Source organism: Hordeum vulgare, chromosome 4H (genome assembly GCF_904849725.1).
Source record: "Hordeum vulgare subsp. vulgare chromosome 4H, MorexV3_pseudomolecules_assembly, whole genome shotgun sequence".
NCBI lineage: Eukaryota > Viridiplantae > Streptophyta > Magnoliopsida > Poales > Poaceae > Hordeum > Hordeum vulgare.
The window spans coordinates 35074991-35098566 of record NC_058521.1 but is presented as its reverse complement, the minus strand read 5'-3'; the positions used below and the strand labels follow the sequence as shown (position 1 = coordinate 35098566).

The 23576-nt window shown below is 41.5% G+C and overlaps 2 protein-coding genes and 1 long non-coding RNA gene across 5 annotated transcripts; 1 reads left to right on the top strand and 2 right to left on the bottom strand.

The window, feature by feature from the left end:
• Nucleotides 1–973: 973 nt before the first annotated feature.
• On the bottom strand, nt 974–6745 carry LOC123447747 (adenylylsulfatase HINT3). The gene is made up of 7 exons (XM_045124399.1): nt 6458–6745; nt 6043–6098; nt 4785–4842; nt 2955–3021; nt 1799–1854; nt 1584–1637; nt 974–1451 (listed from the first exon to the last, which is right to left on the bottom strand). The coding sequence occupies exons 1-7, from the start codon at nt 6677–6679 to the stop codon at nt 1365–1367; spliced, it is 600 nt and encodes a 199-aa protein (XP_044980334.1). The 5' UTR covers nt 6680–6745; the 3' UTR covers nt 974–1364.
• A 138-nt stretch (nt 6746–6883) lies between these two features.
• LOC123447746 (plant UBX domain-containing protein 11) lies at nt 6884–16587 on the top strand. 3 transcript variants are annotated; one of them, XM_045124396.1, is made up of 11 exons: nt 6884–7051; nt 7245–7329; nt 8167–8272; nt 8471–8523; nt 8634–8715; nt 10000–10065; nt 10159–10226; nt 11503–11715; nt 11823–12315; nt 15769–16023; nt 16158–16587. In XM_045124396.1, the coding sequence occupies exons 3-11, from the start codon at nt 8173–8175 to the stop codon at nt 16361–16363; spliced, it is 1536 nt and encodes a 511-aa protein (XP_044980331.1). In that variant the 5' UTR covers nt 6884–7051; nt 7245–7329; nt 8167–8172; the 3' UTR covers nt 16364–16587. The 3 variants fall into 3 exon arrangements, with proteins under 3 accessions (XP_044980331.1, XP_044980333.1, XP_044980330.1); XM_045124398.1 differs by lacking the exon at nt 7245–7329 and having other exon boundaries at nt 8173–8272; XM_045124395.1 differs by lacking the exon at nt 7245–7329.
• Nucleotides 16588–22646: 6059 nt separating this feature from the next.
• Nucleotides 22647–23269, bottom strand: LOC123451122. Its single transcript, XR_006632100.1, has 2 exons — nt 23105–23269; nt 22647–22986 (listed from the first exon to the last, which is right to left on the bottom strand). It is a non-coding gene; the product is annotated as an uncharacterized LOC123451122 (long non-coding RNA).
• Between the last annotated feature and the right edge of the window lie 307 nt (nt 23270–23576).

Sequence of the window (23576 nt, the reverse complement as noted above, 5' to 3'; positions counted from 1 at the left end):
ATTACTGTACACCATTTCACCGAGACATATTATCATCTCACTTAATGCGAGATATAGTCGCTGCTGCCATGGGCTAGGACTGAATAGTAAGAGGGTTTCCTACAGATTATTTTGGGCCTAGATTTTTGACTTTGGCCCCATTTCGTGTTCTTTCTTTTTGGTTCTTTTTTCCTTTTCCTTTTGTGTTTTCCGCCCCTATTTTCTACTATGCTCCTCTCTTTTTTTGGATTTTTCCATTTTTCATTTTCTTTCCTTTTTTGTTTGAAAAATAAAACTTACTTTTTAAATAACTGAATGCTTAATATATGTATTAAAATGTGTGAACTCTCTAAAATTACATACACATTTTTAAATGCATGAATATTTTAATTACATTAATATTTTTCAAATGCATGTGGAAAAATTTTCAGTACATAATATTTCCTTTTGATTTCACACGATGAATTTTATAAATACAAAATGAAATTTTGAATACACAATAAGCATTTTTTAATACACGATGTCCATGTTATTAAAATATACCACGAACATTTTCTTAATACGCGATAAAGTAATGCATAATGAATATTTTTTAAATACCCAAGGAGCTTTCTAATACATGTTGAACATTACAAATATATAACAAAGAAAAACAAATCCTGCAAAACTGTACGTAGCCTTTACCTAACTAGCTATCAGGCTTAATTGGTTCCAGTACAGTTACATTCCCTTTATTCCAAATTATTTGTAGTTCTAGTTTGTCCCAAGTCAACCTCTTTTTATTTATCCAAGTTTATGAAAAAATATATTAACATCTACAACACCAAATTAGTTTCATTAGATTTTCCCATAAGATGTATTTTCATACTATATGCATTGATGTTGTAGACATTAGCATATTTATTTGTATGTTAAGTTCAAAAAATTGACTTAGGACAAAACTAGAACTTTAGTTGTCTTGAAACTGAGGGAGTATTATAGGGTGAGCATAAGATTATCAAAAAATATATATTAACATCTACAACACCAAATTAGTTTCATTAGATTCTTTCCATAAGATATAATCATCTATGCGAAGGTGGCTCCGTACCTAATATGTCGCCTCAGTTGGCAATAAGAGCTGGCTATCGAGCACCTACGAACCACGTAGGCAGCCATCTTTTCAAACACTAGCATAACTCACACACACACACACACACACACACACACTTCCTCCATGCGATGGAGCACTCAACATAACTCCACATTATACAGTAGTTACAGTGCCAGTGTTTTATCGAATTTGTTAAATTCATGGATTACTTCCGCTATGCAACCGAGGCAGATTATGTACTTGACTGGACAACTGAAGCAGCTTTCTATCGCACCTTATGCGGTAAAGAGCTTCAGTCTTCTGAAGAATCAAGTTGCTTCTTGATGCCGCTAATAAGGCTCGAGGTTTCATTTGGCTCAATAGAGCTCCTCCTAAAGCTCTGCAATATTTTAGTTTTGATTGTGATGAAGAATACCAGTAGGTAATAAGACAGTTATTTTGCTACTAACAGCCGCAACTTAAGGCTAAAGGTTTTGAAAATGGGAATATAGAAATGTGGAAGACAATATACCTCTGTAGGCCACAACTTGTCACCAGATCTACGTGGAATTATGTGGAAGTGGGTCTGTAGATAGTTGAAAGCACAATAAAGACCAGTAAATAATTCTAAAGTTAATTATAAACAAATGCAGAGGAATCATATGGAAGTGAGCATGCTGTAATAATAGAAAACAATGACATAGAAAATAGAGCCTATGCACTTAAGTTTGAGATATTATTACTCACATGGAAAATAACTTGTCCTGCAGCTTCTCCATTATTGACGACCAAGTTGAATGCATCTGAGTTCCAAGACAATCAGATCATATTAATATGCAAATCAGCAAATGTTAGATAACAAATGGCATCACAACAAATCAGCGCCATTGAAGAGCTATGATTCTGAAAGATCAAGATATAAGTCTAATTGACTAATCAAGTTGCGACAAATAACACATACATTGTATTGGTTTTGTATAGATGCACGTAATACAAAATACCAGACTGCAAAAACTAGTCATATTACAGAATCCATTGTCTGTGCAAAAGGGATAACTGAGTGCCTTTTTAAAACACTGAAAATGGCAAATATATTGCAGAGTGTGGAAAGCAAGAAAGTTGTGCTCATGTTTCTTGAAAATTCATGGAAAAATACATGAACTCTGGAGATTAAGTCATCCACATAGTGCATGTTGACAAATGCAGATGCGTTATGCATATGGAAGAAACTGTGGGAGTACCAGATTGAAACACTGCTATCTTGAAATGGCACACCTATTTTGTTTCTAACCTACTCATGCACAAGCTTATTAATAGTGTCAAACTCAACATTGCCCCAGTTTGAGTGATGAATGATACATGTGGAGGTATTTTTTTTCCTGTCACATTAGCTTCACATTTAGTTGGAATCAGCAAATAAATCGACTTTATGTGCAATGCGTACAATGTAGGGATTATTTTCTCATTTTGGGTTTCTATTACGGTTTTGAAGCAAAATACTTCAATCTCAGGACAGTGTTCTCATATTTTTGTAGATTTATGAAAGATTGAAATTTGGCACCATTTTAGCTAGTCAACACATAATCTGGCATTGAAGATACTCAGGCATTCCTAATCATATGCATGTTTGGGATTAATGTAGAAAACAAATTGAGAAGTTCATTTGGAGAACTCAACAGCCTATGTTGATTCTTTTAAGTTTAGTCCAAACAACAATATTTGGACAAAATTATGTGCAAGAGACTGATCACAAGTCATGAAAAAGTATTCATTGGGTTATACACAAGCGATGAAATTTTTAATTCTGCTGCCCGTCTTCAGTTTATACAGACAGTTCTATTACGAGAAAATATATAATTTACTTATGCCAAAAGGGAATAGAAAATATTTGTAGTCTACCTACCACAGTCAGTAGCTTTCATAATTGCATTGCTCAGAAAAGGTACTTTGGAACACATGGCTGCTATGACCTGGCTCAAAGACAAGATATCAATATCAGAAGACGTCCTTATGTGATTAATCTGGTAGATGATCAAGAAACTGAGCAATGGGGGTGCAAAATTTCTAGCTTGCTTTGTGCATTTTTTTTTTACTTATTTCATTGAGATGCTTTTCGCCAGATTAAAATGCGTCCTTACAAGTGGAAACATTACTAAAGTAAATAAATTTCATTAACATATAAAAGAATATATGAAATTATGAACAAAAATAAAATTCGGATTGCACATCAACTCTTGTCTCCACGCAGATCCGCCAATGAACAGTTGAACACCAACCATTTTGGTGAAAAAACACGCATAGTTTAACTAACAGATAAAATAAAACTCAGGAGTATGATGAACATAAGGATACAATTTGAGATGATTAGCATGACGTGACGAGGATTAAATAGTTTCCTGTAGTACATGCAACAATGTATCTCAATTCAATAAAATAGCTGTACTAGCAGCTCACTCGGAAAAGACTAAACATAAGAGACAAAGATAAACTACATGATATGAACTAATATATGTTACATTAAAGTAATGCTCCAATATTAGTTCTTTTTTTCCGAATAGAAACTGTAAGGGAGGATCCAGGGTAAATTTCATTAATACAGAGCATATGAATTATGTACGAGAGAGACATGACACAGGAGAGGAGAATGGGGAGGGGTAGCACACAGAGGGAAAACTAAACAACAAGGATAGTGCTAGAGTCGAGCCAATCCAGCCAGGGCCTGAGGGAAGCAGCAAGCTCCTCCTTCATTCTGTAAGAAAGAAGAACGAGATCCCTCTTGAAGCTAAACAACCAAGAGGGCCTCCTAGGAGTAACGTTGTAAAAAAAGTTCGCATCCCTCTGCTCTGTTGAAGCATGTCCCTGGTGTTAAGTTCATCATTCAGAAGGAGTCACACAAAGCCTTTGTCTGAATCCAAAGGGTCTTGGGTGGTAAGGACATCATGGACCGGTGACAGATTATCAAGGGCAAAAGAATGCAGCCTCAGAAATCTTCTATGCAGGAGTTGATCAGACCAGTGATCACTCCAAAAAAGGGCAGTGTCCCCTCTAGAAATGGCAAGGAGGAAATTTGTCTGAATTTATGAGATGGTTTAAAAATGTCACGCCACCAGAAGGAACCAACAAGTCTGGAGGCGTATGGAGGAATGGTCCAATAGTAGTTACGAAATGAATCTACCAGCTGATCATCAGATTTCCCTTAGTAACATCAGGACTAGGCATGACTATTTGGCTAGTTAAGTAGCTTGCACAAATGGCAAATAACCAAAAAAAAGGTTGCATGTCATCTGTTTTGGCTTCAATCTGCTACAAAGATTCGTATGTGGTATTACAAATTTTTTGTGCTCAAATCTAGTTTCGAATCTAAAATTAAGCTTTCATACAACAAACTATGCGATTTGCGAAAAACCAATGCAAGGGTAAATTGGTAATCAGCTCACGGAATAAATACTGCAGCATTTTGATTCGTTTGGTCCCTAAGAAGAAAATCTATTTGGGTGTGGCATACGATACTATTTGTTCCTTTTTTTTTTCCAATCAATGAGCCCACTTAAATGCAAAGTCAAGATGACAGAATGGATGTTACTTACCTAACTACATATTACTTGCAGAGAAAATATCAAAAGAAAATCAAATACCAAATAGGGTTATTTCTTTGCTGAGGTACCACTTCAAATCGAGAAACAATAATTTCCTAGAAACAATATCATGCATATTATAGTAATAAAACACTCACATGAGGTGGAGTGGCCTCCATAGATGAAAAATGGCGTTTTGGAATTATCAATGAATGCCTGAAGATGTGAAAATGACAAGGAGACAATATCACTTAAGAAATTGAAAATAAAATGAACAAACAAGTATAGGTTAACACTCATTTAACTAGGTAATTTTTGTAACTAAGCATAGCAAGGCAATTAAGATGAATGGTTATTCAAGAGAGAAAGTTCAAGGGAGATTAACCTACGCATCTAGTAAGCTAAGCAGCACTAATTGAATTTAATTTAAAGCCAGAACAAATGAATGAGTATGGTTTACTAAGATATATTATGTTCCATCCACCCAACCAACCAATTGCTAAAACGTTATTTGGCAGGAAAATGTGTTGGTCACTATTCATTTACAGTGTTTCTTGGGCAAGAAAATATGATAAAAGTTCCATTGTTTAATAAACTAGTGTTCAAAAGTATAAAGAGGCATACAAAATGTAGAGAGACAAATCTAAGTGCATTTCACTGACTCACTCTTCTCCACATTTCCCTCTAATTTACTTTCATACTTAGAAATTAACTGTGAAGATCTGGCGAATAAATTAAAGCGGCTGGGAATTATGTTAATCTAGATTTATTTCTGGAACTAAATATGGATATGCTCCAACAAATGCATTTGTATTAAGTTATAAATCATAGCAATCCACCGGATAGAAAGTTCAGACAGTTGCCATAAAACATTATGATCATCGATGGATGAAACTTTATGCATTATGTATAGCGCTGTAATCTGAACCTGCAAACTTGGTTCTGCAGGTCGATTCTATTGAAGTTTATGTGGATTATCCAACCTTCTCCATTAGTTCAAGCTTTTGGTTCTATTGGTTGGTGCATAAAATTGAATAGATTAAATAAAATATTGCCGGATGAGACCTTTGTCTTCATACTCCACACAATCAAATGGGCTAAGCGATGCCCTAAAAGTAATACTAAATACTGGCAAAAGTTGAATTGCACTCATTTCGCCAGTTTTGAGCGAAGGCGTAAATCAACATTACACAATCATGTACTCCCTCCGTCCCAAAATAAGTGTCTCAACTTTATACTAGCTCTAGTACAAAATTGTAGTAAGCTTGAGACACTTATTTTGGGACGGAGGGAGTAATTCTTAAAATCAAGGAGATAGAAAATTCTTCCAAGCAACGACAAACATTTATACCACAAGCTGGAAACTTCCAACCATATAAATCGGCAAATATGGGGGCAAAAAAGGGATCAACTTACCCAGGAGCCAATGGATGAGAATCCAATATGCAAATGCATACATCGTCTTCGTAGAGCTGCAAATTACACAGACGACGCTGTTCAAAGCAATGAACCGGTCGGCCCCCACAAATAAACAGGTAACGGAAAAAACGGATGCTTGATGAATTCATCCAGTTATGGCCCTCATTCAATTCATGTACAAGCACCTTAACTACGAACATTTACTGTTTATTTATGGCAGCATAGAATTAGAGGTTCCTTCGATTACGCGCTCTCAGAGAGCAAGCTTCGGGTATATGCTGTGAGACATTACAGTTTGGATAAGTGAACGAAGCAGCCATGTAATCCCCTCTCTGAGGCAGCAGAAAGGACTCGCGAGCGCGGTGGCGGCAGCAACCGACAAACGGGAAGGCGGAGGAAGGGCCCGACGCACCTTGAACGCCGGCGCCTCGTCGCGTATGATCCGGCAGAAGACGCAGCTCTCCACCCCCCGATCCCCCACGCGACCGTCCGCCGCGTCGTCGACGGCGGCGGCGCACGGAGAGGTAGATATCACCGTTTGCTGCCCGGCCGTCCGCTCATTCTCGGCTGGAGGCTCCGGGCCGTCGGGCCGGAGGTGGGAGCAGAGCACGGCGAGGCGCCTCGGCGGGGACATTTGGGAGTGGGTAAGGTGGTCGCCTGGCCGTGTGGCTCGTACGCGCTTGCGCTACCGTGGGTCAACGACACGACAGTGAATAATAAGCTCACCAGGCCGGGCCTCCTTCGGATGAATCAGGGCCAGCCCGAACCCGGCCCAGTTCTAGCCCTCGACCTCATCGGGTTCGTCGTCTTGGGCCAGCGTAACAGCCTCATCCTCCTCTCCCCGTCTCCCGTAGCCTCATCGGGTTTGTCTAAAAAAAAGAAAATCTCTCCTCTCTCCTGAACACTCGTATCAGTCGGCTGCCCACCGTCGCCGGTCCAAGAAGCCGCCTGCTCGTCGGCTACTCCGCCGCCCCGCTCCCCCCTCCCTCCGGATCCACCTTCCCCTGTAAGTCTTACCCCAATTTCTCCGGTGACGGATTAGGCTCAGCTATCTTTGCAAAAGCTTTCAGCGATCCGTTCTTGGTGGTAGGGCGTAGTTCGATTCCGATAGTCGACTAGATTAACCGCGAAACTGCGACAACTGACATGCGATTCTGATGAGTTGTGATGTGCTTGACGCGCCTACCTTCCGCGTGTAGTGTACAGGCACAGGGTCGGTCGTTGGAGTTCCACCCTGTCACCGAGCGATCTTTCTACTAGCACCGTCTGACTATATATTTCTTGGTAAGAGCCGGTTGACCAGTGTCAGTGTTTCACTGAATTCTTGAGCTGTCTTTCTGGTCCGGGTTTAGTTGCTGGCTCTCTCTGTGCTTTGCCTCGATTAGATTACTGCACATATTTGACCTGGCTTGCGCATACTTTCTAGTGAAGTTCAACGAGCATGTGATGTTCTTTGAGACCTCTGTTTTTTTTTGTATGTATCATTCAACAAGGGTGGAAATGAACAGTTAGGAGGCATAGACAGCAGGGAACACAATTCAGCCCTTTTTCTTGCCCCTTGTAATAAATCTAGCGATTTTGGCTCGTGTTTGGTTACTGGAATGAAATGCATATATATTTTTTGTTAGTGGTTCTTTTAGTTACATGTGAAAACTTTGGTTGACCAACTAGTGAATTGCCCTATGCAAAGTAACATAATTGTGGAAGATCTTATAGTTCCTAACCAATATATCAAAAGGGACGGGAGAAGAAAGGTTGTGCAAAATATCTAATCATGTTGACTTCCCTATCTCTAAGTGACAATTGGTAACGAAAATTTCCTTATTAATTAATGTGTCCAACTCTCATTTCTTAATCTGTTCTTGGCATTGTTCCAAATATCCCCCGATATGTCGATAAATCGGCCAATTTGTCGCTTACCGGTGTGTGACCGTTAAGATAAATCGACCGATAAGTTGACCGATATGCCGATAAATCAGCCGTTACGCCGATAAATCGGGCGATTTACCCCTTATCGTAGGTCGACCGATAAGTTCCCGATAAGCTATATCCCCAACATTGTTTCTTGGTGTTTAGACATGATCCCGTGTCCATGTCTTCATTCTCTTTCTTCTTCTCTAGCTGTAGATGGAAATCACAATTAATTCCTTGACGTACAAGGGTTCGATTCCAGATGCAATTAATCAATCAAGAAGGGAGAAAAAACTCTTTGTAATTTACATATCAGGTGAGTTTGTTGTTAGATTCAACATTTTGTAGCTATGCTATCTATGTCTTCCTTTTTGATAGCCTGACAATGATAGGCAATATTCTTTATTGTTCTGCATAAGGAAAATATACTATCCAATACAATCCTGTCTGGACTGATATTCTACTATGAGAGTTTGTCCAGTCTATTGACAGCACATCTATTGTTTCATTTCAGGTCAAGATGAAACCTCAAGTAATTTGGAACAGTCTACATTGGTTGATGAACATGTGGGTTCCCTTAAACTTCCTTCCTTGTACAGAAGTTCATTTTCTATTTTGGTAGTTACATATTGAAGGGGCAAATTGCTTAATGCATCCACTTATGTTTGTATTCGCAGGTGGCTGCAGTGATAAGCAGATGTTGTGTGTTCTTGCAACTAAAACAGGGCGATGTTGATACGCTTCAATTTTCAGCTATCTGTATCCTTGCACACACATATTTGCTATGATACTGTGATGATGATTGCTCTGGATCAGTTGCTAGATTGACAGCACGCTATTGATTTGAAGCTCTAGTATCAATTACTTGACAACGTTCATCTATAAGCCTTAGTTCACAATTTTTTTGATTGTGAAACATGTTAAGCACATCATACTGACATCATGGAGAGTTAGTGGTTTGATAGAAAAACATAAAATAATTTATCACAAACTGAAGTAGTTGTTCAAAATTTCCATGGCGACAACAGAGAAATGGTTTGCTGTCATAAATTTATGTTGGTATCATATTTTGTATCACCACAAACAAAATTCGCGTAAAGACTAGTCCTTATGTGGGATGGATCTTCATGTTGCCCTCTTGGGGCACCGTCCTTGTTTTGCCCAAAATGACTAAGCTTCAGTTACTCTGTATGATTCCGTAACTCAATCATTATATGCAGTCGGACTAACCCAGTGGTATTACCACACTTTGGTGGCATAGGCCTTTGGCACTTTGTTAGTGAGGTTTGAAGAAATGAATCATCCATTTTTTTGGGTCTCATATGATCTTCTAATTGATTACTGGACATATATCATACAATCCATGTATGGTTGTCGAGATGTATCCATGTCAAATGATCCAAATCCAATGGAACCTTTCCTATCCCAATCCTACATAGTATCTAATTTACGTTGATACATATGTTTTAGCTAGACTCATATGGTTTTGAGATCACAATTTTCTGTTTATGACCCTACCAACATCATACAGTAGCATGGATTTCGAGTCGCGCGATTAGTCGTCGACTAGTTGATGAGTCGCAAAAAAAATGTTGACTCGACTGGAGTCGCGAGTCACGACTGGTCGCAACTGCAGGCTCGACTTTTTCCGAGTCGCTACCCCAAAGCGACTCGGATGAGTCGCGACTCGAAAACCATGTACAGTAGTACAATCCCATGATGCTGGTGTTGCCAACACAAAAACGAACCACCTAATGTTCCCATCCCAGAGTCCTTTTGATCATGTTGGATTTGTTTATTTACTGCTATAGTTATAATGTCGGTGCTATACATCTATATACCTGTCTTCGTACTTGTCATAGCTTCAGTATATTTCATGCATTTTGTCAGCACATCTATTTTGGTACTTGTATAATGCATCTCATCTTAACAACCATGGAACGGGTCCTGCAACTAATGAAGAATCTGTTTGTTTATTCATGTCTATAATCACAATGTTCTAATTTGTTTGTGCAGTTTCATCCTTGACTTTTTGTCAATCAGATCCACAGAAGTCTGTCCCAAGTATATCTGTCATCGGACTGAATGGTGCTATGCTATGGAATCATGGTACGAATACAACTATGCTTCCAGTTTTCTTTGTGGAAACTATCTTTTGTTAAGTGACAGTTTGGACCAGTGCTTAATTGGCTCTTTTGGCAGAGGGGTATATTAGCCCAGAAGATCTTAAGGAAAGCATTGAGAAAGCTTGGGCTGCCCTTCATCTGCAGGTATAAACTGTAGTTAGAATATTAGATTACTTGTTAAAGTTTACTAAGCCTGTCTTGTAGTTGTTTTGAGTTGCATTCATTTCTATATTTGCATTTTCTTATCACTTTGTGTAGCAGAGTTCAATTGGCAGGTAAGTTCTTGTAGATAAGATACCGGGGAAATGGTAGGTGCAGCTTGCCTAGTTATAATTGCAACTATATGATATAAGCAAATTACTTACTCCCTCCATCTACTAATACAAGACCACTTCATATTTTTATGTCTAGCTTTGACCATAAAATGTGAGTCATATGTCATAAAAAGTATGCCATTGGAGGCACATTTGAAAGAACTTTTCAATAATCTATTTTTTATGAATTATGTCCCATATTTTGTTGACCAAAATTACAAGTCCAAGCTTGACACGAAAAACGAAGTGGCCTTGTATATAAAAATGAAGGAAGTACTTGAAGAACTATAGTTGGTATTGTCCTGTGTCAAATCTTGGGCTATCGATTCAAAGACCAGGTTACAAGATTATTACTAGAAGTTGCAACAAATTGATCGTATGTAACCTAGAAATGCATTTGTACTGAAGTGTTCTGACACATTGCATGATATGGGGGCTGTAGTAGGCTCGTACGGGCCATAGCAAACTCTTAAATGTGCTAAAGCTGCACAAAGGGATAAGCTGCTGTATAGCATAATGCGCTATATAAACACTATTTGGTACCAACAGATAGAACTATATTGGTGAGGGTATAAATAGCTGCCTCTTCTTGTCTCTTTTGTTTTGGTCAAATAATTGTCGAGTTCGTAAGTTTAATTAAATGCTGCCACATGCCAAATGATATGACTTTATAATCATATCACTACATGTAAAAATGGGTGGTACAAATCTGGAGTGTTATTAATGTTCATGTGCATGTTTCAGAGAAAGTATATAAATCAATGTAAGAAAATAGGCAACTCTTTTATTAAAATTCAGGAGTGATCTGCCCTCCTTAGAGTCCGTTTGAGTTGTTTTGGTTCCATAATAACAGTGATAAAGTGTCAAAGTATATTCTTGTGTTGTTTTATTTTTTTTACATATGTACTGTTACAGCAAATCTGGCCTTTCCTGATTGAACTACGGGATAAAGTATGTTTGAGAAAAGAAAATAAGAGTGGTTTTCCTCCATAGGAAATCTTGTAATTTTGTTAGCTGTTACTGTATGATCCGTGTTGGGTTATTCTTCACACTTTCGCACTAGTGCTATAGATTTGCTAAATACGAGCTACTTTTGTTCCTTCTAGGAGACAGCGGCCACCCTGTTAACTGCATCACTTGCTTCAAGAATGGCTGAACCTGCAAATACTGCTTCTTCAACCATGCCTGCTCAAGAAGGTTCATCTACTTCAGAAAATCATTCCAATTCATCAGGTCAATCCTCAGAATCTTCTGCAGTCCGTGGATTTGCTAATTCTACTAATTTGGTAGCACAACCACCTAGTAGCACAAGCCAAGCTGTAAGTTTTTCTCTCCATAATCTGTTACCTTTCAGTTGAATGAAAGTTCTGTTTGGTGTAGTGCATGAGAAAGAGAAGGAATGACTCACCGCTTGCATATGCACCAGGAACTTCTCAAGACAAGTGAAATCCCCAAATCAGATTCAGCTTCATGCAACATAGCTGTTGAGGAAAAGCTAGATTCAGCATGCCAGGCTGTGTTGCCAGATTTTTCAGCGAGCTCAAATATAGAGAATTCCACAGAGCCAAATCAGACAGTTAGTACGCCCAAACCAAAAAGTAAGAATAAAGTTGATGGGAGTAGCACTAAAGATCCTTCCAAGCCAGCTTCTAGCATACCAACTAGGAGTACTCAACAGTTGCCTGTGGAACAAGATAAGGCAACTACTAGCAGAGCTATTGAAGTGACCACAGATTCTGCAAAGAAAGATGATATTCAGCTGGCCATTCGTATGCCTGATGGACCTAGCCTGCAGATTAAACTGACAAAAGAAGATGTTTTAAGGAAGGTGAAGACTTTTGTGGATGAAAACCAAGGTAGTGGGATTGGATCATATAATCTTGCAATGCTTTATCCTAAAAAAGTGTTCACGGAACAAGGTACTGAATCTTCACCTTGCACCTATGGACATATTTATAATATAAAGCTTTGTTTTATCCTGCATCTTGACCAGAGACCAATCCCATTCAGTTCTCTACTTCAAGGGACTTACACACAGTCTTCAGTTTTTGCATGGACGAGGCCTTGTTCTTTATTATTAGTCGTTAGTTAGCTGCAAATGAGTAATAATTTGCCTCCTGGATTGAAATCTATGATAAGTTTCTTTATACTTAAAAAGTGTGCTTGCATGTTGCACAAAACGTGCTTCCTACATCCTACTACCAGTGGGGGAAATGATTTGTAGTGTGTCTTTGCATTTTCTTTGAAATGATGATAAATGCTGTGTCTCGTTGATAGCTATGTGTAAATACCCAACAAAGAGAGTAAATAAACTAGTACAGAGAGAAGCTAGCATTAAATTCACAAGGCACACTTCATAATAGGAAGAAAAATTGAAATGCTCGCATGCTTCATAAAGGGACATTTACATTTGTGCCCTTAACTCGAACCCACTACTCAGATTTATCCCTAATTTTGAAGGGTGCTCAAATTTACCCCTTTGCCGTTAGTTCCCCTTATAGAAATGCCCTTTTGTGCCGTTACCGTCCAGTCAAAGGGCTTTGACCGTTTATTAGACGTTTTCTGGACATTGTTGCCCCTGCCTAATTATCTCGCTGACATACGGCACCCACTGAAAAATTTGAAGGAAAAAACTCTTTCTCTCACCCCTTCTCTCTCAGTCACTTACATGTGAGCCCAACCAAAATAATAAAAATAAAAAACTTTCCCCCTCATAACATCTCTCTCCCTGACATGTGGGCCATGGGACCCACTGTCAGGGTTAACAATGGTCCACGCATGGCTGGCCATGAGCGGCTGCGCTCACCGGCCGCTGCGTTCGCTGGCGGCTTGCTGTAGGGAGCCGGAATACAACGAGAGGAGGGGGGAGGCACGCGGTGTAGCTGCGCGAGAGGTGCCAGATACGCTGGGCACAACAGGGTAGGCGGGCGCGCGCACGGCCTATCTAGCCGAGGTCGGTCATGGTGACCGGCTTTGGGCCGGGGGCACTGGGCATGGTATAGGGCGGGGGAAAATGGGAGTGGAGCTACGCGCACGTGGGGAAGGATGTGATGGTCGCGACCATGTCGGCATGGACATCAGCAGGTTGCGAGCTCGAGAACGACGATTAGGTTGGCCGGCGGGAGAACTGCTCGAGGTGGCACATGCTGGAGGATTCGTGGAACGATGGGGAGAACGGCAGAAGCTTCGGGATGACTCCCCGGATCTGAAGAAATAGACTAGAGTCCTGTGCCCGCAAGGAGAGGAAATCAGGGCGCGGTGGTGCAGTGTCAGAGGCGAGGAAGACGAGAAGGGCGCGGCTAATTTGGGGAGTTTTCCGACAATTAATTCTACAGGAAAACTAATAGAGCAGAAGCAAAGCTAATGGGCAAGCCTTTGAGGCGCAGGGTTGCATTGGCCACAAAAACGACGGAGGTGGCGGTTGCCGGAGTACTGTGTCGCGACGAGGCAGAAGGAGGAAGAGAAACTTGTTGAGGTATTGTTTGGAGGCTTCATGAGGTCATCCCGGAGCTAAGAGAACGGAAGGGGAACCGGAACTCATCAGTGCAGGTCCAATCGGGTGCGACGGTCGGCGGTCAGAGTTGGAGAAGATGGCCACAACACGTCTGGTTGAGGACGAAACATCCTTCTAAATTAGGTGAAGAGCCTCGGCGGTGAGATAGTTGTCAGAGTATTTTGACTGGATGGAAACAACACGGAAGGGCATTTTTATAAAGGTTCGTAACGATGGCAGAGGCGCAAATTTGAGCATGCTTCGAAATTAGGAGCAAATCTGAGTAGTGGGTTCGAGTTAGGGGCACAGATGTAAAATGTCCCCTTTATAAATGGTACGGAGTTGGTAAGACTTAAGACTAGTTAATTTTATTAGAAATAACTTGTAAAATATATGCGGTAATAGTTTTTGTAGATAGATTTTTGTACTATCAGGTATTCTTCCCCTCTGCCTCTACTCTTCTCCATTACTTATCCTAACCATTCCTTATGATTTATAAACGAAGGCGCAAATCTTCCTTTGCTAAGACTAAAGCAGCGACGTGCAGCGCAAATTTTGCTGTGGCTTGGAGGATTTTGCTCCTCCAGTTATAAGCCCACACACAATCTTCTCACCAGTTGCCATATATTTGATGTCTTTGCGTCATATCTGTGCATGCAAATGGCCTCAGAGAAATCCGCGTGATATCTGCTATCCACTCCCCGCATGCAGCCCACCTGTATCTCGCATCAAGCCCACGTGCTGCATGGCACATGCAAGCGTACACAGGCCAATGTGAAGCAGCCTTGATGTAGTCCATTCGCGCTGGCGTGTAGCCATGAGTCACTCCTAACTCTTCATCATTCAAGCTTCCCAGACTTTGCAAATTGATCATGGTGCCAGATTTTGAAAGTGAACCTCCTGCTCTTGATCAGGGTATAAGTATTGTGTCATTTTGAAACACCACCGCCACCGCTCCTTTCTGTTGTTTAATCTACCATGGCTAATTTCAATCGTAACCACTGATAAACTGGGATGACAACTCACGGACTTCTCTCTCCTCGCTGTTGCGGATTTTCGGGTCTGCCATTGAAAAGGAAAGAGGAAGAACCTCGCTGTGGAAGAGAAAAGACGGAGAAGGCGAAGGGATAGGAAAGGCAAGGAGTTATTGTGGTATGGAAAAGGAAAGAAAAAGGATATGTCACAGTCGAAGGAGTTACTGTGGTATGGAAAAGGAAAAAAAATCATGTCTTGCTTATAGGAGCATAGTGATTCTTGGTGAAAATATACTATCACCATTTGCATGTGAAATATCTAAATATTTTGTACATCATTTTGAAGATCTACGCGAGTGTCTTTTTGGCTTAAATTATACACCACAGGTTGGCTTGAAGTTTTGCTTCACCAGGAGTTTCCTGATGAATTACCAGGGCTTGCACTATATATGCATAGTGTAAACCATTTATTTGCTTAACGTTTGGTTGCACAAGGCCATACATTCTAACACACCATCTACTTGGTATGAATGATAGTATGAATTATGGATTTTATTTGGTCCATAAGATGTCCTTGTATGCTTGAACTATTTCTTGCTGTTAGTTCATATAAGTAATCTTTTCATAGACTTCAAAATAAAATTCTGCATGTGAATGCCCCTCTTGAGGTTAATTTAACTTCCTGGGCATTTGACTGTAATGATGTAAACTTGAATAAGGTGTTTCGGGTATGGTCCCATTGTGTTTTACTTGTGTGGTGAGATTGCATCACACTTTTGTTTTCAAACATCCATATTGTGATTTTATACAAGACTTTCTATTTGGAAGCTCATTACTTCATTGTACTAACTTTGCATCATACTGTTGAATTGTTGGATCTAACTGATCGTCAAATTCTTGTTCAGATATGGAAACCACATTGTATGAGCTGGGTATTGAAACCCGCCAGGCCCTTGTCGTCGTTCCGTCTGTTAAAGTGGCAAGGCACCAATCGTCATTGCCATCCAGCGATCTGGATCGTACTGGGAATTCAGACAAGTCGGGTGGTTGGGGTTTTCTGGGGGCAGCGTTATCATATGTGAATCCATTGTCCTACTTGAGAGGAAATCCCACCCCATCAAATCTTGATCAACTGGGAAATGAGGGCTCGCAGCAGTACAGTATGTTTTCTTATTTAGATTCTTCTGCTGATATTTCCTTGTTGGTCTGTTATTTTGAGTGATCGTGATTGCAGAGTAGTGTTTTTGAAAAGACACACTTCTGATCTGTGAAATTATGTTTACTTCTCTGGCAGAACCAAGCTCTGAATCCCAACCTCTTCGTGGTGATGGAAGTCAACAACCAGCTACTCATAGCTCTGGAAATACCTTGAGAAGGCGGCCCCGACAGTTCGGTGGCAACATTCACACTCTAAACAGTGAAGAACAAGATCCATCTGATAATAGAAACGTCTTCTGGAATGGGAATTCTACAGAGTTTGGAGGCGATGAAAAGAAATAGGGGGTGACGGGACTGTTGGAGTTAAATATGTTGGGAAATAAATATGTTGGGAACAACTGAGGTGTTGAACAACAGTGTTTATACATATGCTGGGAACAAACCGAGGTGTTAAATTATAGCCCTTATACATAAGTATTAATATGGCATGTGCAATCCTAGAAATTACTTTGTTCACCCCAGGAATGACCTTTTTCACACATATGAATGAGGGTAATTTTTCTTTCCACGTGAGCGTATATAATTTGATGTAGTATCTCATCCTTGGAGTACAACCTTTAAGAGCTTTTACTAGTTATTTCTTTGTAGATTATTATGGCTGTAAATTTTCATATATTTAGGCCTCTTTTGGTTCAAAAGAATAGTGGAGCAAACACATAGGAAAATAGAGGAGATTTTTCTTGGTTTCAGTTTCAGAGGAAAAATGCAGGAATTTTACAATTCACTTGGACCTCTTTACTAATTTCCTACACACGGGATTAAGATCATTAGTGGCATATAATGACATGCTAATAATACCTTTCCATGTGGTTTTATTTTGAATTTCTCAAGAACTCATGGTTTTATTATGATTTGACTATTGTAGTAATGGGAGGGAGAGAGGAGTACCTCCAGCAGCTGTGTATTTTGTGTGTGGCGGCTGGGATAGGAACGGGATGGCTGGGAGCATCCTTTTTAGGTCAATCCCACTACATGGGCCTGGGCCCTAAGAGATAACTTGTATGTGCTGGGCCATACCAGTTCAACACTCCCCCTCAAGATGGGTGGTAGATATCTATCATTCCCACCTTGTCACATGCCAAGTTACAATCCTTTGTTCCCAGACCCTTTGTCAAACAATCTGCAAACTGCTGCCCAGAACTGACATGAGTAAGGCTGATGACCCCGACATCAAGCTTCTCCTTAATGAAGAACCGATCAATTTCCACATGCTTTGTCCTATCATGTTGAACTGGGTTATTAGCGATGGCTATAGCTGACTGATTGTCACACCACACCTTCAAGGGCCCCTTCCTCAGAAGTTTCAACTCGCTCAGTAGGTACTTCACCCAGAGCATCTCACACAACCCTTGAGATAATGCTCTATACTCAGCTTCTGCTGTTGATCTAGACACAACCGGCTGTTTCTTGCTTCTCCATGATACCAAATTTCCTCCCACAAACACGCAGTAACCAGAAGTTGATCTTCTATCATCTTGACAACTGGCCCAGTCAGAGTCACTATAGCCATCCACCTCAAGATGTCCACTCTTCCCAAACCACAACCCTTTACCTGGAGTCCCCTTCAAGTATCTCAGGATTCTGTGCACAATATCAAGATGCCCACTCCTTGGTTCATGCATGTATCTGCTCACACCCCCCGTAGCATACGTAATGTCAGGCCTGGTATGACACAAGTACAACAACCTTCCAACCAGTTTCTGATACTCTTCCTTATTCACTAGCTCTCCTGATTGTGCTGTCACTTGGTGATTTTGTTCAATCGGAGTAGGGGCGGTACGACATCCCATCATGCCCACGTCACTCAAGAGATCCAAGGTGTATTTTCGTTGGCACAAAGAGATTCCCTTCTCTGTCCGAGCCACTTCAATGCCAAGAAAGTATTTTAGGTTACCCAAATCCTTTACCTCAAACTCCTTGCTCAAACAACCCTTCAATCTCTCTATTTCCTCCTCATCATCTCCAGTGACGATAATGTCATCCACATAAACAGCAAGAATGGTGATCTTCCGATCAGAGTGCTTGTAGAACATCGTGTGGTCACCGTTACACTGACCATACCCCATACCACGGACAGCACGTCTGAACCTATCAAACCAGGCCCTTGGTGATTGCTTCAGTCCATACAAGGATTTCTTCAGCCTGCATACCTTCCCCGTAGTCTCTGAAGTACCAAAACCTGGTGGTATTTCCATGTACACTTCTTCTTGCAACTCACCATGCAAGAAGGCATTCTTGACATCTAATTGATGCAACTTCCACCCAAAGTTTGCAGCACAGGAGACCAATATCCTTATTGTGTTCATCTTTGCCACGGGAGCAAACGTCTCATAGTCAATTCCATAAGTTTGACTATATCCTCTGGCGACCAATCTGGCCTTATACCGTTCCACCTTCCCTTCAGGATTCTGCTTCACTGTATAGATCCACTTACAACTCACTGCTTTCTTTTCTGCCGGCAATGTGGTTAGCACCCATGTCTTGTTTTTCCTTAGTGCTTCCAACTCTTCTATCATCGCTTCATGCCACCTCGGATCTTGCTTTGCAGCCTTCCAATCCTTTGGAATTGACACAGTTTGAAGGGAGGCAACAAACGCCTTATATGTGGGTGACAAAGCCTTATAAGACACAAAATTGCCAATATCAAGATCATCACAAGCATCATCCTTCGGTAGAGCCTTTCTTGCGACTTCACCATTTCTTGCTGCTTCACGTGTAGCCTTTCGCAATGCAATGGGCAACTCCACTGTGTCAGATGAGCTCGTCTCACTATCATGCTGCTCCCCCTGCACTCTTGCCTCATTGCCTTGCTGCTCCCCTTGCACTCTTGCCTCATTTCCTTGTTGCTCCCCCTGCACTCTTGCCTCACTGCCTTGCTGCTCCCCTTGCACTCTTGCCTCACTGCCTTGCTGCTCCCCTTGCACGTGTGGTTGCCGTCGAGAGTACACTAGGGTGTTCGTCTGCCATCGATCCCGAACAGGAACCCGAAGAGCACCAATCTTAAGTGTATCGACGGTTGGCTCGACAGGAACCTACACATCATCATCAGTGAGAGTACTAACAGGAATTGTTCCCACTATTGGTTGGACCTGAACTTGCACATCATTAGCAGTGTTATTGCCCACAGAATCACCCTGAGACACATCCTTCTCCCCCTCTTGACCATCGTGCACATGATGTAGGTGGTCAAGCTCTGCAAATAGCAGACTGAGATCAGTCGGCGTACCATAGAATGGCTCGGACTCCCTGAAGGTAACATCCATACTCACGAACCTGCGTTTTTCAGAGGGAGACCAACATTTATACCCTTGCTGACTAGAAGAGTATCCCAGGAAGACACACTTCACTGCCCGAGGATCAAGCTTTCCAACAGATGGTCGGTGATCACGAACAAAGCAAGTACTGCCAAACAACTTTGGGGAAACAACAAACTTATTATCTCCAATGAGCAACTCAGACGGAGATTTCATACCTAATATCCTGGAAGGTGTCCGGTTGATCAGGTACGTGGCTGTCATAACTGCTTCATCCCATAAGAACTTAGGCACATTCATGGTAAACATTAATGACCGAGCAACCTCAAGAATATGACGATTCTTCCTTTCGGCCACTCCATTCTGAGGTGGGGTGTCCGGACATGAAGTTTGATGAAGAATTCCTTGGTTAGCCATGAAATCCCCAAAAATATTGTTCACATACTCTGTACCATTGTCAGTCCTGAGCACGTTGACCTGCACCTGAAACTGGTTCTTTACAAGAGCATGGAAGTTCTGAAAACAGCTAAACACCTCATCCTTGTGACGCATCAAGTAAATCCAAGTCATACGAGAATAGCAGTCAATGAAGGTAACAAAATACTTCTTTCCATTCATTGACACTACCGGGCTAGTCCATACATCCGAATGAATGAGCATAAAAGGAGATATGCTCCTAAGCCCCTTACTCACATATGAGGCTCGTGTGTGTTTTGCATATTCGCAAGCATCACATGTCAACTTGCCCTTGCCTATTCCACACATAACATCCGGAAAGATTCTACTCATCTTATCAAAAGATACATGACCCATTCTACAATGATGGATCATCGCCTGCTTCTCCTTGTCCTCCATGGTCGCAGCACACACCAAGTCCGGTTGCACCTCCTGGTCCATGTACCAGAGCCCCCTACGCCTGGTGCCAGTCCCAACCGTCTGGCTCGTCTGTCGCTCCTGAATCAAGCAACCGAACTTGTCAAGGATCACACGACAATCTATTTGATCAATGAGAGCACTGACAGAGACCAAATTGATAGGAAAAGCTGGCACATGCAAAACTGACGATAAGGAGATGGCTGAAGTGGATTTGACTGTGCCAACCCCTACGACAGGCTGATTGGTACCATCGGCAGTTTGTATAGTGCCCTTGTGAGTAGGAGCATGCTTATGGTAAGACTCAAACACACAGGAATTACCCGCAACATGCTTAGATGCTCCAGAGTCTAAGACCCACTCTGAAGCACTCTCATTAGGAGTAAGAAATGCCTTCATTGAATTACCTTCATCAGTGGAGGCCAAGTGAGCAAAGTCTCCATAGGCAGCCTCATCAACTCCCTTGCCCTGTGACGTCCCAGTGTCCTCTTCAACTACCATATGCGCCCTGCCCCCTGAGTAGCCACCTCTGCCCCTAGAAAGTTGACCCCCTGAGTTCCATGGGTATCCACCTCTGCCTCGAGCATACCTGCCTCTGCCAGTGCCCCCTCTGTTGTATCCCCTGCCTCTACCACGAGTTGGACATTCCCTCTTCCAATGACCTACCTCCCCACAAATATGACATGTGTTGGGATCTCCCCACTCCATGAGCTTCTCGAAAGTAGCAGCGAGAGCATTTGGTTCAGCCATCTTTGGTGTTCCAGCAGCACCACAACCTCACTTCTTCTCCACAGCAGAACCAACACACAGCAGCAAAAACAGCAACTCAGATGCACAGCAGCAGCTCCAGGAACAGACCACCACCAGCACCTTCTCCTCTAGCAGCAGCACCCAGCTCCCGGTCTCCCCTGTAGTGCACACCACCACCAGCAGCTGCAACCTTCTTCTCGGGAAAACAGCAGTAGCCGCAACCCCAGACTCCAGCAGCTGCCCTTCTTTCGCTTTCTCCTCTCTCCTTCTCCCTTCCACCTCCAGAAACACAGCAGAACAGAGAGAGATAAGAGAGCCGGGGCAGGAAGGAACCAGCACCAGCCGTCGCCCTGTCACCCGCGCAGCCGCTTCTCCTCCTCGCGCGCGCGCACAGCCCGTGCACAGCCGCCTCCTCTCCAGCGCGCAGGGCCGCCGTCGACCCCCCTCGGACCCCGCAGCCACGCCGGCCGCCGCCGCCGTCCGTCAGGCCTTGCCGGACCTGGCCTCTGATACCATGTAGTAACGGGAGGGAGAGAGGAGTACCTCCAGCAGCTGTGTATTTTGTGTGTGGCGGCTGGGATAGGAACGGGATGGCTGGGAGCATCCTTTTTAGGTCAGTCCCACTACATGGGCCTGGGCCCTAAGAGATAACTTGTATGGGTTGGGCCATACCGGTTCAACAACTATTTATTAGTATTCCTGTATAAATTCCTATGTTTTTCCATCCGTTGTTTACACATGCATTCCAATCTTTCTGTTTTTCTTTTCTTTTCTTCGTTTTTTGAATCCTCTGAACCAATGGTGGCTTTAAGCTCTCGTTACAATTTATTTGTTTCTCCTGTAGTCTGTAGAAAAGTTTGGATATTAATTCTACTGTAAAAGGCTAACTATGTACTCCCTCCGTCCAAAATTACTTAGACCTAAAAATACGTCTATTATGATGACTAGTTTAGTGCCCGTGCGTTGCCACGGAACAACAAAATTACTGTCCCTATCATTGTTGTTGGTTGTCAAATCCGATCCAATCTATTAGATTGTCTTGGCGCTACACTTAACACCTTATCTTTTGTTGTCGTTGGTCAATGAGAGGGTCAAGAATCATCCTTTCATCGTCCTAGCTGAATGCTTGTGCGTTGTCACGGGATCAAAAAATATTTTAATTCATAAATCTTTTGAACTGGTACAAACATTGTTTCAGTCATAGAGTGACAAGTATCCATTTCATTCTTGCTTGCTTCTTTCATAATTGCATCAAATATATCCTTATCTAATACTCTCATATGACAAGGAATGAAAAACAAATAGAATGGCATCAAACAGAGGAATACGGATATGCTTTACAACCCCTAAGCCAACAATAAGCTGGAAACGAACAAATTAATAATAATATAAAACTTATCTTTGAGGACATCTAGATAATAATTCATCTTGTATTGAAATACGAGAATACAAAAATAGAATTTTGAATCTGTCATGCGCTGCATACATAGAAGGAAAAATCTTGTATTGAAATAAATTTATATTATAATATTTCATATTTATGGACACTTCAAGACAAGGTTTTTAGCTATTGCTGTACTTCCAGCTACATATATATTTTCTTCTAAACTATAATACATACACAGGAGCGTGCACAAACAAATCTCCTGATACAAAATAAAAACTGAGTAATATGCCCAAAATAAACGTCAGTGTCAAATTATACAAGTACAATAATAATTTTGAGGATAGACAGACTAAGACAGACCAAGAAACTGCTTGGAAGTCTATTCATTGCGGTACCAAAAAAAAAAGCATCTGCTTCTCATTCCTTCAAATATGATAATATCATCAAAAAAGTAACGCACTCATATAATCAAACATGCATAAAGTAAGACACCGAAGATCTCTACATGAGGCTCGACCGTGTCCCTTGTTATGTCCATCCTCTGCGTAGAGCCTCTCACAACAGATCAACTTGTTGATCAGTAAATCAGCGCATTTCTTTCCTTAGAAGCCTCCATGGAGTCGCTCCTCGGCCATCTTCGCCTTTGTGTCCAAACATTGGGGTCCACATAAATAGAGAGATAACCAAATACTTGCAATGTTGTTAATCTGCATTTCAATATGTAGTCAGTAATGGTGTGAAATTGAGCTAGTTTCGTACCTATGGGTTGATAAACTTCCGAGTGAGAAGTCATGCATCCGTCATACTTCAGAAATATCAGGTAGTCATGCATCCGTCAAGTATCATGCATCCGTCATACGCTAAATGCAGCATGGCAACATAGAGAAATACTGCAGAAATAAGTCATGCATCCGTCATACGCTAAATGCAGCATGGCAACCATGAACCAATCATTTGTGTAGAAACAGAGTGAGGGTATATGAGAAAAACAACCGACATTTAATACTTTGACATTCACGGCTTTGTTGGCTTTGTTTCCCGTGGCAACGCACGGGGATTAAACTACAAAGAATAACTTATGTATGATAAGAGCAAAAGGAAAAAAAGGGAATCTAAATTAGCCTATGCTAGCAATGACTTGGCATGCCAAGTCATTAAAATGGTATTAGCAATGACTTTCAACCCCAAGAGTAGTTTTTTGGGTCTGATTTGGACGGAGCACTTGCCCACA

What these genes read in the sequence shown, in the direction of transcription:
- LOC123447746 (XM_045124398.1), top strand. Translation starts at nt 8,173, where the DNA reads ATGGAAATCACAATTAATTCCTTGACGTACAAGGGTTCGATTCCAGAT. An exon ending in GGGCTGCCCTTCATCTGCAG is followed by an intron (nt 10,227 to 11,502) that starts GTATAAACTGTA and finishes TGTTCCTTCTAG; the next exon opens with GAGACAGCGGCCACCCTGTT. An exon ending in AAAAGTGTTCACGGAACAAG is followed by an intron (nt 12,316 to 15,768) that starts GTACTGAATCTT and finishes ATTCTTGTTCAG; the next exon opens with ATATGGAAACCACATTGTAT.
- LOC123447747 (XM_045124399.1), bottom strand. Translation starts at nt 6,679, where the DNA reads ATGTCCCCGCCGAGGCGCCTCGCCGTGCTCTGCTCCCACCTCCGGCCC. An exon ending in ACGAGGCGCCGGCGTTCAAG is followed by an intron (nt 6,099 to 6,457) that starts GTGCGTCGGGCC and finishes TGTAATTTGCAG; the next exon opens with CTCTACGAAGACGATGTATG. An exon ending in CAGGACAAGTTATTTTCCAT is followed by an intron (nt 1,638 to 1,798) that starts GTGAGTAATAAT and finishes AACTATCTACAG; the next exon opens with ACCCACTTCCACATAATTCC.